This window comes from Sturnus vulgaris, chromosome 1, assembly GCF_052056855.1.
Source record: "Sturnus vulgaris isolate bStuVul1 chromosome 1, bStuVul1.hap1, whole genome shotgun sequence".
NCBI classification, from domain to species: Eukaryota; Metazoa; Chordata; class Aves; order Passeriformes; family Sturnidae; genus Sturnus; species Sturnus vulgaris.
In genome coordinates this window covers 31,865,358-31,879,813 of record NC_142243.1, presented here as the reverse complement: position 1 = coordinate 31,879,813, position 14,456 = coordinate 31,865,358, and the positions used below count along the sequence as shown (strand labels likewise).

General features: G+C 39.5%; 1 protein-coding gene across 1 annotated transcript in view; it reads left to right on the top strand.

Annotated features, from left to right (window-relative positions):
- IGF2BP3 (insulin like growth factor 2 mRNA binding protein 3) overlaps window positions 1-14,456 on the top strand; it is a 111,238-nt gene that overhangs the window by 66,276 nt on the left and 30,506 nt on the right. Inside the window, exons 4-8 of the mRNA XM_014894347.2 lie at window positions 2,303-2,354; window positions 2,448-2,511; window positions 10,606-10,890; window positions 13,044-13,178; window positions 13,732-13,854. Coding sequence (XP_014749833.1) covers window positions 2,303-2,354; window positions 2,448-2,511; window positions 10,606-10,890; window positions 13,044-13,178; window positions 13,732-13,854 — 659 coding nt within the window. The remainder of the gene's footprint in view (window positions 1-2,302; window positions 2,355-2,447; window positions 2,512-10,605; window positions 10,891-13,043; window positions 13,179-13,731; window positions 13,855-14,456) is intronic.

Below are 14,456 nucleotides of genomic sequence, written 5' to 3'. Positions count from 1 at the left end.
CCTCTGGCATTCTAGCACTGTTCTTTGCCTGTATGAATAAGGATGAAAACGAAATTGTTTTGAAATTATGCAGCTTTGGGGCAGAGTGGTCATGAGCTGGTGGTCTGCACAGCTCAAACATAATAACAGCTAAATATATTTGCTTGTATTGTGGCACGGTCTGTGGTATAGAACAGCACAGGTGTTGGCATACTGTAGGGACAAAGGAATTGCTTTGTCAGACTAATGAACTCTCGTATCCTATTTCAGCTAAACATCTCAGAAAGGATCTCTAAGCCAGGAAAAGCTTTGCTTTTCTTGTTTTGAACCACTGACCCACCTGAGATTCTATTCACCCACTGGTTTCAGTGGATCCCTTAAGCAGTCTGTGGAAGATTTTCCTCTAATAGCATGCTGTGGCTCTCTTGGCTTGTGTGAGGTACAGCTGCAGACCTGCAAGACCTCACAACTCTCCCACTCGTCTGTGCCAGTGTTTTAATTGTCTTAAAAGGATCTTCCACAGACTTTTAATTTATTTTAATCCCCTGGAGCATCTCTGCTTCAGTAATATTTAGCAAATTTCAGAGCAAATGTTCACTTGGATTCCAATTATCAGATCCGTAGAGTGACAGAAAAATTATTTTTTATGGGATTGAAAAGGCAAACTCTCAGACTAGGCTAATCTCTACTTGTAGAATGAGAGGACAATTAACAGCTTGTCTATGAAAACAAAACAGTTGCCAAGAAAACTTGCTGGAGTCTCTACAAGAAGGATGGGGAAATTCTGCAGCTAAAAGCAGTAATGCATTGCTCAAACTTGGCTAGCACCGCATTGCCTTTTAAATACCTGATTTGAAATGTTACCTTTGAAATATCTATGTGCAGTTTAAACTTTAGTAGGTGGTAGAGAGTGGAAATTGCACTTATATAAATTGTCTTCACGTTTGGGCATATAAACTGCAGTTTATCTTAAAACGTCTCTTACATTGTAGTAAAAGTATGTGGTAGATTGATAGATTATAATTTAGGAGTTTTAACCTCATGAAGATGTAGACTGAATTTTCCATTTTTAGGGACTGGGGTTTTGTGCACACTTGATTGCAGTACACTTCCTTTTGCTATAACCAGCAACGGGAAGCGGCACAGATGCTTTTTTTTATGCCTACTGCCTTCTTTCTATCTTTGCTTCCTTGTTTCCTTCCTTCCCCAAAGGGGTTTCCTCCCTTTCTTACTTACATTTCCCCTGAAGAGACTAGTTGAAGAAATATCACTTTGGTTACAGAAGAGATTGCAAGCTTACTTTTTTGCTTCTTGGTGTAAATTGTGAACTTTTCCATCATCAGTTAAATTTCTTAGAACATTAGGATGCAATACACCACAATGATGTGCTTGTGTCTGTGCTAGTTACTGCCAGAGTCACCATTTTCTGCAACATTATTTCTCACCAGGAAAAAAATAAACTCTAGACCATATGAATTTTAGATGTGGTACAACTGTGGGTGTGTTAATGCTTTTACTGTAGTACTCTGACACCCTGATTTTTTTTTTTTTCCCCAGAAGTTTGTGTACTTCCCCCTTCTTCATCTTCCATTTGACTAGAATAAAACAAACTATGCACAATAAAACTACTTAATTTAGATCTTTCCCCCCTTGTCACATGCATTTACCTAGCTTTCTACTGAAGGAAAAATTGTGTCTTTCAAATAATAGTGAAGATGCTGTTGTGAGTGGTTCCTCTGGAAGGGGGATCTTTGAGATATCTGTCAAAATAATTGTGCAACAGCTCCTCATGGGCTGGTTATTCTTGTTACCTTCTCTACACAGTGGGGTTTTTCCCCACTAAGGAAGATAATAACACTTTTATGTACAACCTAAGTGTATTGGGAGGAAAAACCCCAATTGCTCCAAACAGGGACAAAGTTAGGTATATGTTCTTGGAATATATGGAGAAAGTTTCATTTCGGAGTCACTGTTCTCTAATTCTTTCTGCCTCTGCTTTAGCCCACTCTGAGAACAGATGACTTGGAGGTTTATTTTCAAAGTTTGGAACATACAGTGCAGTGTGACTTCCTGAAGTTATAATTTGCATTGTATTTTTACACTAATGAAATTTTCAATACAGATTTTCTGATATGAGAGAAAAAACAAGTAATGTATGCTTGTTCTTCCTGGAATGATAATTTCTTCTTTGTTGGAATGGCTGTCTTAAATGATCTGTATTCTTCTACAATAATTATAAAAATTCTGGTGGTTTTTAGAGGCTTTTTTTGTTTTATTAATCTGCTTTGCAATTTAAATCTGTCATTTCTTTTGCCCCTTATAGGTGCTGGATAGTTTGTTAGCTCAGTATGGAACAGTGGAGAACTGTGAGCAAGGTATTGTTTCTACTCTAAATTTGCTTTTAAATTTGTGGTGGGAAATGAGTGCACACTGAACTTACCCTCCTTCTGTTGCATTTTCCTTTCTAGTGAACACTGACACGGAGACTGCAGTTGTAAATGTAACATATGGCAATAAGGACCAGGCCAGACAGTAAGTACCTTATATAGTTGTTTCTGTCACCTAACTTGCATTTTGGAGTTCATGTTGTTGTGACTTTATCTGTGATTTTGTTAAAAATCAAGGCTTAATTTATTGTTAAAATGGTGATATGCTCAAAAGCAAAGTCTGGTCTAATTCACCTTAATTAACGATTTTTTAATAATTTTTTCTTTCACTTTGGTCAAAAGTAAATTAATAATTTCAAAAAAGGGAAAAATTGAAGAAATTTATTTTATTGGGGAGACCAGAAAGTTAATTTGCCAGTGAGAGAGGATGGGAGTTACTGTTTAAATATATTTTTTTTCCGCTGTGTTTTAGTGATACCCTCTTGCAGCACTCATTGTTTTGTGTCTTTCTTAACAAAAAATCATAGCAAAAATAAGGGGAAAAAATAATGTAGCTGCTAACCAGAATACAGGGTTTTTTATTAGAAAATTTAATGCTGCTTCCAAACATGCAAACGGTGTATTCCATACACATAAATCAATTTATTTGGTCTTTTTGAAATTTAGGCCACCTATTTTATGCTTGCTTATATCTTTAGTAATTGAGAACTTTTAATCTAGATATTAAAATTTAAAAATATTATTTACATAATAATTTTTTGTGCATACTTTTCCTTTAAAAATCTGTATTATATACTATGTTAAAGGTTTAATTTTGCTTCTCTGCAACAAAAAATAAAGGACTTGCGTGGTCCTTAAGTTTTAACCTGGTGACATAAACATACTTCTTCTCTTTCTAGTCATAGCAGGTCAAACAAAACCAAACTCATGGAATAGCCTACAACGATTTTTCTGTTTTAACTTTGAAATTTCTGCCACCTTGTGGCAAACTAAAACCAGCAGTTAAGATGCAGAGTGTGCTTATGGTATGCATTAATTCAAAATTATAAATGAAATAATATTTGTACATATAATTAAGTAATTATGATCTGTGCATAACTTGAATGCAACACATGTATTTAATCTTTCAAAGCATTAGGTTACTTGTAAGTGTATTATAAACAAATGTGATGGGAAACTTGTGTCAGTGGTGTCTCCTGTGTATGCTGGAGCTAAAGGAAATGATGTTTTCCTCAAATTCACTGCTTAACTTTTCTCAAAACCTGAAGTGTTCTAACAAAATCTTCAGGTTATTTTTTTGCTTTTGTTTCTGTTGGACAGCAATTAAGAAAGGCTGTAGTTCTAGTTCTAAAGAAACTTGTGGTGCCATGTTACTGATTAATACTACATGTGCCAATTTCTCCTTCAAAAATATGAGAAGGAAGTACTAAAAATATCATGGAAAGAAGCAGGATATATTTTTTTGAGTTTTCCTCTCTGATGTGGGATCCTGGACTTGTGCACTCCCTTCTGAAGATGAAAACAAACTGTTTCTCCCCCAATTCTACTTGCTAAATTTTAAGGTCAATCCCAAGGAAATGCTGGGATAAGCAAAGACTGAAGAAGTGTCTAATTTTTTTCTTTTTCAAAAGAAACCATGTGACAGTAACTAAGAACCTCTTGAGTTGGAAGCAGGCAGATCAGCATGCAGCACGAATGTTGTAGGGGAGCTGAAGCAATACAGGTTGAATGATGGCAATTTTGGTTCCTTGGAACATGTGGAGCAAGAGGAGGAGCATTGTTTTGCATTTGTTAACGGTTTCACATGGACACAGGTTTTCTAAGCTGATGAGTCCATATTATGTACAAAAAATGTTAGCTCAGATTGTCTGAGTTTGGGAGGTGACCTTGCAACCTTGTTTAGAAACTCCTAGGAGAAGTTGCTAGAACAAGGTATTTTTAGGTGAAAAAATCTGTGAGGAACTGGAATGAAGGCTCACTATGGGACCTGCATGTGTGTGGGTTTTCCACAGTGACTGCAGTGCTGTTTCACTGAAATGTTTTTCCCAGACATGACCTAGCTTTGCTGCTTGGAACTGGCAGTGGGGGACAGCAGTGGCAGTGGAGAGGGAGCAGCGTGCAGGTGCTGATAGCTGATAAAGGCAGTGCTGGGCATCCTGTGAAGGACATGCAGTAACAAGAACTGACTTTATCAAAAGCTGTTTAGGGTTGTAAAGAGTCAGCAGCCGGTAACAAGCTTTGTAGTTTGGAATTTAGCTCTTTAGGGTAAATGGTGCTCTTTGCCATGACTTTTGGATCTAACACCATTATGTTAAGATTTCTATGCTGCTACATACAGCAGGTCCCTAGTTCTAACAGCACCTCTTGTACTTTTTGCAATGCACACACTAACCTCACAGTAGTATTGGCTGACAGAACATGCAAAGTTGGCTACTTCCCTGCTGGATATCTGGATATTGCCGTGACTGTTGGAGTGTGTACTGGCAGTGTGTGGTGAGGGTGCTGTAACACAATCTGGAGATACTTTTGATAAGCAGTTCTAAGCAGGTGTGGTATGCATTGCTTGGAGGACAGTACTTTTGCATAAAACTTGTGGTTCCGCCCAGCTGGGAAACTGAGCTGCCTCCTGTCTTGCAAACCTAAGTAGTTGTGGCAGAAGTTTTTTCCTCTAGGCTGGTAATACAGCTGTGGCATGTTCAATTCAGGTCTGCATCCAATATTAACTTGGAAAATGAAAAAACACTGAAGATTGCTGTAGCCTTTTTGAGAAAGAAGTCTTAGAGCACACAGCACTCAAAATCTGAGAAGTGCACAGTTCCTGACTTCTAGCTGGGACAGAGGTCTGTGTCTTTGACCTGCTGTAGTGGTGCCTCTTTCCTAGCTGGAGAGGCATAGCCTGTCTTGTCAGAAAAGCAGGATGCTGCTTCTGGCCAGTGTGGCCAGAAAGGAAGCCAGCATGGCAGATCAGGTACATTTTTGGCAGCCCAGGAGCATTGTGGAGGGGTGTGCAGAGCAATGCATGTGCCTTGGAAAACTACCCTTTGCTTTCTAGAACTGTGAGTAGCAAAGAGAAGGCTGGCACTACCAGGTCTGACACCACATCCCTCCCCTCTCCTGCAAGCACTTGGAAGGAGGAGGGATTTGCTTCAGCTCTTAAACTGCCCCTGCTGCTCACCTTCCCAAAAACTGGAGAGGGCTTTACAAAACGTGTAATTATTGAATGTTGTGGTGGGTTGTGAAATATTTGGAAAAGAGGAGAGGACGAGGGACAGAGCCTGGAGCCTGTGGCTTACCCTGCACAACCCAACCAACTGCATGCAGGTGCTGAGGCAACCTGGGACATGCTTGCCAAAAGACAACCCCCTTCTCCCCATATCAGTCCCTGACTGAAACCAGCAGGACATGCTGACTGTGTCCTTGTGACATGCTGCCACCTAAATTAGAGCTGCTATCTTCAAAAGTTGTACCTCCTTCTCTTTCCCTCCCCAAAAGGTTCCAGGGTGTAGGAGTGTAGTACATGCTACAAGATTTAGCTCTATCCATTTTGAAAGTCCACTAGTGATCACCTCTTAATCAGAATACACACCAAAAAATTATTGAAATGAAGCACACATCTGTGTGTGCACATGTATCCTTGATCACATAACTAATACTTTTACATGCCATTTTGGGACAGCTTAGATTTTGTTCTGGTTTTATTTTTCAGAAGTACTGATGTAACCTATATTTCTATTTATCATAAAAAAATATGCCAAAGAAAATTTGCCATGCATGTCTGTCTTCTCGTATGCAATTCTATCTGTTCAGGGAAGAAAGAAGAAAAGTGGTGTATGTAAAAGCTGCATGTGGGAGTGAAATATGCTCTCCTTCTAGTGCTTAGTGTCATCGTGCTATCATTGGAAGAATGATTTCCAGCACAGAACTCTGTGCTTTTACTGTAATCATTTGTCTAGGCTGTTTAACCTCCTGTAGCATCAAAAGGGAGAAGGCTGGGCAAGCATCCTCTTGTAGGGAGCTCATGAGAGGACAGCAGTGAGATGTCATTTTGATGGGAAAAACTCAGGTGACTAATTTACAGAATTTTACAGAATACTTGTTTAAAGGTTTCATTTTTATGTCAGAACTCTTGCTTCTGAGCAGGTGTCACATGAACATAAGCCAGGCTGCTATCCATCTTATCAGTACATAGACAGTAGTTGCTGCAGTCTCTTAATGAATTCATTTTATTAAAAAATTCTGTACTAAGCTAAGAGATTTCTGTGTACCAGCTCTTGCTGGTATGTGAAATGGAAACATTTTCAGTTTCTACTAAATAAAAATTTTAAAGGATGACTTCAGGGAGGAGGGCACCTCTTAATGGGACAGTTATGTGACTTCTCCATCTTTGTCCTCACTGAGTGACACTTAAGGCTTTCAGCCTCCGTGTAAAAGACGGTTTGTGGGCTGTTACAGCAGTGCTCCCTGACAGAGGTAGTCTGCATGGCCTTTATTAACCTGTGGTTGTGGAAGGAGACCCCCCCAGCACCTGGGAAGGCAGAGGTGGGATTGCTGTGCTCTGGAGGTGGTCAGGCAGTGAAGAGTGTGTGCTTTACAGAAGGAGCTCGGTGTGACCTGTGTTTGGTGGACTGCAGCAATGAGTGAGGATAGCTTTGCCTGAAACCATGTCCCTAGTGCTGGGATGAACCAGTCACTTGCTTTTAGCTGAGGCTCAGACTACCCCTGAGAGCAAGGCTGGTCCTCCTGATAGCAAGTGCTGTCCTAGATGCTGTTTTAAGGAATTCTGCACCCATCTAGAAGGCAATTCTTAACCACTTGTCTCTTCATGGGTTTTCTTCCACATCTGTCTCTCCAGCCCCCAAAACAGTGCCTAGATGCCTCTAAAATTGAACTTGTTATGGTGCTGAAGGGTTGCTGAATCATCACATTGCCTTATTCTAGCCCTATGTTTTGTGCTGCAAAATTGAGAAAAATGGGTCCAGAACAGTTGGAAAAAAGACTATGACAATACTTCAAAAACCTAGGGAAAACCGTCAAATATTGGAATGTGAAGGCCGGAATCAACAGCCAAAGGGACATTTGAAAAGCTAGGTTTCTTTCTTTCCTCTGTAGGAAATTCAATAGAACTGTGTATGTGCTACATCCACTGCAAGTCAGCTATCTTGGCATTTCACTGTGTGTACCCAAATTCGTGTAGAATATGGGACTACGTACCAAGGAAATATCAGTTCCACAAAAGGCTTGAGAGATCAGCATTTAATTACTGATTCTTATTCTGACTTCCCATCACTTGAACAAGTCAAATTCTAAAACAAGTCAGGCTATAAAATATGGAGAACTCAGTGATTCACAGGGCGAATTAGTGTGTTATTTTTCCATGTCATCATATGGCTTTGGTGGCAGAGATTGTTCACTGCTGACATAATTAATTTTCCACAATGGTAAATGAACTTTTCTCAGTTTGCATTGAATTTAAGGTACTCATAGACATATGGAACAATTTAACAATTTATAAATTGTTATTAAGAAGAAAAATTCCAATCTTCTTTCCAGGAAAAGTATGGTACATATGTGTGTGTGTGTGTGTATGTATATATTTGTTGCTGTAAAATGTTTGTTGTGAAACCATGATAGGTATGAAGCCTGGTTGCAAACAGTAAGCCCAGTCTTTCCTTTCCTAACCACTTCTAAGGAAGAGTGAGAAGTCTGGTGCACTGATTTGCTGTCGGGTTTGGTGTTAATGCTGGGATTCTGGTCAAAGATGTTTTAAAGCCAGAGGACGCTGATGCATTTTGGGAAAGAAGCAATGTCTGAACTTGTCAAAAATGTGTGGAGGGAAATGAGTTGGGATGGATGTTAATCTGGAGCCTATCAGCGCATTTGCAAAATTGTTGATATTCATCTCTCCAACATCTTCATGTTCGATTCCAAAAGAAACTGGGATTGTGCAACTGGACAGTCTGGTAGTGCCGTTTCCCTTCCTGGTAGCAATTCAGTTTTCTGGTTGATTTCAGTGAAACTCAACCTAGAAACAGAGGTTTTTGATATTTGCAACCAGCAAGAAATTAGCGTGTCCAGGGTGTATTAAAAGGAGAGGTCCCAGACCCCTTTTCCAAATAGGTTGTCCAGAGAGAGAGAGACTTTAGTGAAATGCCTTTCAGACATTGCAAATCTATGCAGAAACTTAAAAACTGAGACAAATCCATAGAAACGCAAATCTCACTAGTCTGCTCTTACTGTTTTGTAAACATGTTTTATCATGTAATAAAGTGCTCTTCAAAGTCCATGGAGTAAAAGTTTAAAAGTGTCAGGTCTGAAATAACCACACCAAATTTTAATCCAGCTTGTTTGCCACTTGATGTAAAGGATTCTTCTGTTATGGGAATAATTACTCCTGCCCAGTTCCCAAAGGACCTGTGTCTAATTTGGTTAACGGAAGTATTTAATGAACAGTGATCATTTATTCAATATTTTGCTTTCTTTGTTCATTGACATTGCCTTGGGCCTTATTTATTATCAGCCCTTATTAAATATTGTTCCAAAGACATATATTACTTGTTTTGTCATAAGCTCTTTACTGTCCAGCTGGAGTATTTTGAGGATGCTGGCTCAACCCCTGGGAAAAGAGAGACCTGTTACCCTCAGTACCCAAATCTCACTTCTTATCTGGGCTTCAACAGCTGCTTGTGACCCAGACTGTCAAATGGGACACCCAGGAGAAAAATAGTATTTTTCACTGTCTGTCCTTGAAAATCTAGGCAAACAGGCTATCATAATCCTTTATCTCTGTAGTAGAGGCAGGAATAAAAGTGTTGCTGAGGCTGAAGTTTGGTAAACTGGCAGTAAAGTCCTGCAAATGTGCGTGAATGGAGGGGCTGGGTTAATTATTTCTGAATTCAGAGACCTTGCTCCAGAGCATATGGTTGTTGGAGCTTTTTAATGAAAATATTGGTGAGTCCTTTAATAAAAGATGGAGACTCCCTCCCTCCTGCCTTTAATTAAAATTTTGTTTTTAAAGAAAATTGGTCAGTAATCTACTGTCCAATTTCAAGTCTGGCTTTTATAAACTATCCCAAATCAATGTGTATTACAGTCATACCTATCAGTACCTACCTATCAGTATATTACTGATAATCTCAATAGTAGTGCCTGTGGTAGCAAAACCTGAAATGCCTTTTTCGGGCAAATGTGTTTATTTTATACTACTAGTTTACTGATGTATTGCATGTAGCTTAGCTATTCCTGCTGCTCGCTGGATATTTAGTTATATTGACTCTACTCTGTGAGTGGAAAGTATTCTGCCTTCTGGAAATCTTTCATTTTTAAGTTGTATTCCTCCTGTGAAGTGGAGAGCCAAGAGCAGGTCAGGTTGGCCTGCAGACTTGTCCTTGGTTAGGAAGAGGAACTGAGTTGAGGCAATGTTGAGTGACTGGGAGGTTTTCAGTGTGAGAGACCATGGTGTGAGAGGGTTGTGTATATTTGGGCAGTGTCCCCCTGCGATGCTTAACTGAAAGGACAAGGGAAGTTGAAACAACATTTTAAATGCCTTCTAACAACTTCAATTTTATGGAGAGTTTAACATAGACATGGGGTTTTAATTTCCTTGTTAACTTTTAAACCTACCTACAACACGATTAATTAGTAAGTTGCAAGGTGCTGTTGCAGTCTAAGGGGCATTTCAGATGCCATTGACTGGCTTTGAGTGCTTACTTTCCTGCTGAGGTGAAGGTGCTCTCTTCTTTCATATAAATGGGGTTTTTTTCATTCCTGTCGCAGCTATATCAGTTATTGCAAAAACTCCAGCCAAATAGCTGTGCTGGCAAAAACCCTAATGAAGGTGCTGTGATAGCAGCTAAAAAGTTTTCCCTCTGGTGCAGCTTTAATTCTATTTGGGAAATTGATTTAAATTAAATCAGGCAAAAGAATGCTTTTGAGTGTATAAGCTCTGTCTCCTGTGAGGTTTTGCTGATAGGGTTGGACCAGAAAAACCTTTAAAGTGCATAGAAGCCCAGAACAAGCAAGAACTAACTTGTAGTTCTTAATATGGTGACTCTGTGTAATCAAAATATTGGCTGAAGGATTTAAAATGTAACTTTTCATCTTGGAATGAGTTTTTAGTTTCACCATGCGAGTTAGAAAGGATAGAATTCTGCATCTGAATAACTTGTCATTTCATAAGGCCCTGTGTGTGCTCGTGGGGTTTTTTTTAATCTCCTCTCTCCTCCCCTTTCCAAACAAACAGAGCAATAGAAAAACTGAACGGGTTTCAGCTTGAAAACTATTCCTTGAAAGTTGCATACATCCCTGATGAGATGGCAGCCCAGCAACCTCCACAACAGCATCCCCAGGGAAGACGTGGATTTGGCCAGAGGGGTCCTCCCAGGCAAGGGTCACCCGGCGCAACCACACGGCAGAAACCGCAGTCGGACGTTCCCCTACGGATGCTGGTTCCCACTCAGTTCGTAGGAGCCATTATTGGGAAGGAAGGAGCAACAATCAGGAACATTACCAAGCAGACACAGTCCAAGTAAGTTATTTCACAAAATATTAATAGCTTTGGTATTGCGTCATCGTTGCTTGTGTAAAGAGGAATTTGAAAAACTTCATTGCTGATCTGCATGGTCAGAGAGCAAATGAAGATAACTGAGAACGGGAAATATTTTGTGAGATTTATTTAAGAACTGGATATTGTTCTTGACACATATTCAAATACTAGCTGATTTTTTTATCCCTCTTTAAAAGAGGAGTGCTATCAGGGTGGTACTCTGCTGGAGAGTTTTGCTTACAGATGTACTAATATGGTTCTGGCACAAAAAGTGAAACTGAAAGCGCTGTAATATGTTGTTCTGGGCGACATACCGTCAGTGTGGTGATGTACCCAAGTGTTTATTCTAGTTTTAGGTTAATTAGTACATTTTTAGGATTTGTATATGTTGTCAATTCAAGATGTGGGGGGGGAAAAAAAAAATCCCTAAACGAGGAACCTTTTTATCTCCCCTCACTACTTCTTACACCTTACCCCCCTGTGTTTCTGAAGAATACATTCGTTGCTATCAAGTTGCAGACCACACCAAAACACAGATTAAGGAAATGCATGGGAGGCGAAAAGCAAGCTGCTAAGTGACCTAAGAAGCTTAGAGCCCTGGGGTCTGGAGATGCTGGAAGAGATTGTTTCCAGTGCCTGTTAAATCCCTACCCACAAGGAAGAGCTCAGCACAGATGCAGAGGGTCGTGGGGCTCTTACTCCAAGAGTTTTGCTAGGATACCCCTAAAAGCAGAGAATTAAAATGCTGCCTTCAGCAGCCCCTGGTAGGAGTTCTGCAGTTGCAGCAGGCAGGACCTGGGAATGAACTCTGTCTGTGAGGGGAATGAGGGTGGGTGGGTGGGAGCCTCAGTTTTGAGAGCAGTTAATGAGGATAAGGGACTCCTCTTTAATTACACCCCAACCCCCAACAAACAGGCTTCCACCCTCCCCAAACCCAGGATTATCATGATGTTCCTTCCTACCTCTCATTAGCACGATATAACCCAGGAGACTATTTAGTGTGTTGAACAACACAGCTTGAAGAGATTTGTGGTGTCCTGACAGGACTTGGTTGTAATCTTTCTATGGGTAACCGATTTTTCAGGTGATATATAAAACATCTAATTCTTGTACTATAAAAATCCTGGAAGATTGGCATAAGGAAAGCTTTTATATCTAAAAGAAGGGTGGGTAGAGCAGAAATAATTGCAGGTTGCTAACTTTACAGATATGTGACTTTGATGTTTTCATTGGTTTGGGGATTAAAAAAAAGCAAATTTCATCTGCTTTCAGTTCCACCAAGGATTGCCATGGGTTTCTTGGAAAATGCTGCATTGTGAAACAAAATAAATTTTCAGTACTTGAAAGAGCTGCAAAAGTAAAGGGGCTTCTTGAAAAGCAGCATGTTTCAGTCAGGAAACTGCTGTTAGGTGTGGAAGAGGGTCAAAAACAAAAAGCAGAGGTGGAAAAAATATGTGAGCTGCAGTTATTGGCAGGGAAAAGTAATATCTGAGGCATTGTCTTTATGCACGTCATAATTAATTTTTGTTAAATTCTTAGAGCTATGTATAGCTGTTGTAGAACAAGGCTAGTAGTTTCAGGGTAGTAGAGGGTACAGTAAAGGTAATATCAGGACAAAATCAGGCTGGAAAAGCATAAGAAACTAATCTTGTGTGGGGATGCAAAGTACTACCATGCTACTTGCTAGCAGAGTAGTGCTGAGAAACTCTGCTGCTGAGGTATTTAAAATAAGATGGGACAAAGCCTTACTGTCTGTAGCTGCACAATCATTCTAAGTGGAGCAGTGGGGCTGGAGATGGAGCACTAGAAAAGCTTGATGAGATGTTGTCTTCAGGGGTTTGCCACATTGTCTGTCTAACAACTCCCCTGAATATCTTGATGGGAGTTGACTGAGAAAAGGAGATCTCAGTGTCCACAAAGGTGGTGTTTAACTGGTAAAATTAGGATAGGAGAGGCTCTTCATAACACACAAACTTGTATTTAGGATATGTTTAAGTAGTTGTGAACTTTGCAAAATTAGACTACTAATATATAGTCACTGTTATCTCAAAATAAATTAGTTTCACGAGAGTTGGAAATACACAAGGCTTACCATAGAGTATGTGGTTACAGTTAGTGTTTTTCTTTCTTTCAAGAATTGATATTCATCGTAAAGAGAATGCAGGTGCTGCTGAGAAACCAATTACCATCCACTCAACTCCTGAAGGCTGCTCAACAGCTTGTAAAATTATTATGGAGATCATGCAAAAGGAAGCTCAAGATACTAAATTGTGAGTAAAAAGCATTTCATTGTGGAAGCATTAAAAATTCTGAATTCTCACTGGCTCTAGTTAAAGAAGCAGTCTTTAAAGCTGTTAACAAGTGAATATTTGCTGTTACACATATCCAGGTAAAGAAAGAGATTTTACCTTTCAGGACAATCTACTTGCTTAATTAGTTCCAGCATCCTTCTATGATTTTAGTTGTTGTCTGGCTGTGATTTTGAGGTGGACTGGAATAAATATGGAAGTTTCTTGAGCAACTGACAGCTTTTAGTCAGAATGACCATAACAAGTTGTGAGCCCTCACTAAAAGCTTTAAGATGTATTCCTTTCCTCCCAACAGCTTTCACTGCTTCAGTCTGAGCTTTATTTAGGTCAAGGTATGTCTCAATTAAGCTTTAGGTGATAGTGCTGAAAAGCCCATTGCAGCTGGACTGCACCCAATGAAAACATGCAAGTAGGAGTTGTGCACTTCTCTATGAAAATAAAATTAATCCATAACATGCATAAAAGCTTGTACTCTGATCTCCAAAAGTCTCACTAGGTATAACTTCCATTACAGTACAGAAGAAATTCCCTTGAAGATACTGGCACATAACAACTTTGTTGGCCGACTTATTGGCAAAGAAGGAAGAAACCTGAAGAAAATTGAGCAGGACACGGATACTAAAATCACAATATCGCCGTAAGTTTTTTGTGGCCAAATCTTTCGGTGAGATGTCAAATGGCAGCAATGCTGCTAGGGGACATTCAGGTACAGAGTTCTTAGAAAAATATCCTGTGTGTTGAAGGCTGAGAACAACCCTTCAGAGGCCTTTCCATCATATGGATTAAACTGTTACTTAAGCTCAGTTAAATTTTATGTAAACAGAGTGTCTTCATTGTAAACTCAGTCAAGAGCAAGCCTAAAAATAACATGGGCTATGTGGAGCCTGTGTTAGACTATATTTTAAGTGCCAGTTGTTTTTAGTATATTATACCATATGCAATGATGAATGTTTGAAACTTTAAGTGTGGATCAGTTCTGAGCTGTGTGTGAAGATGAGTGAAATTAGTGATGTTTTAGTTTCTGGTATATATTGAATTTTTGGACTGGAGGGAAAGAAATAGAGCAAATGAATACTGAAAATGATATCTTTAGTAGCAGTTCTGTTCCTCTTGACCACTAACAGCCAAATTACAATACATTGGCTAGTCTGCTGCAAAGTAATAACTTTTGGTCTGAGTTTGTGAGGGTAACTGAGATCTGTTCAAATTTAACTGAGATTAAACAGGAGTTTTCACCTT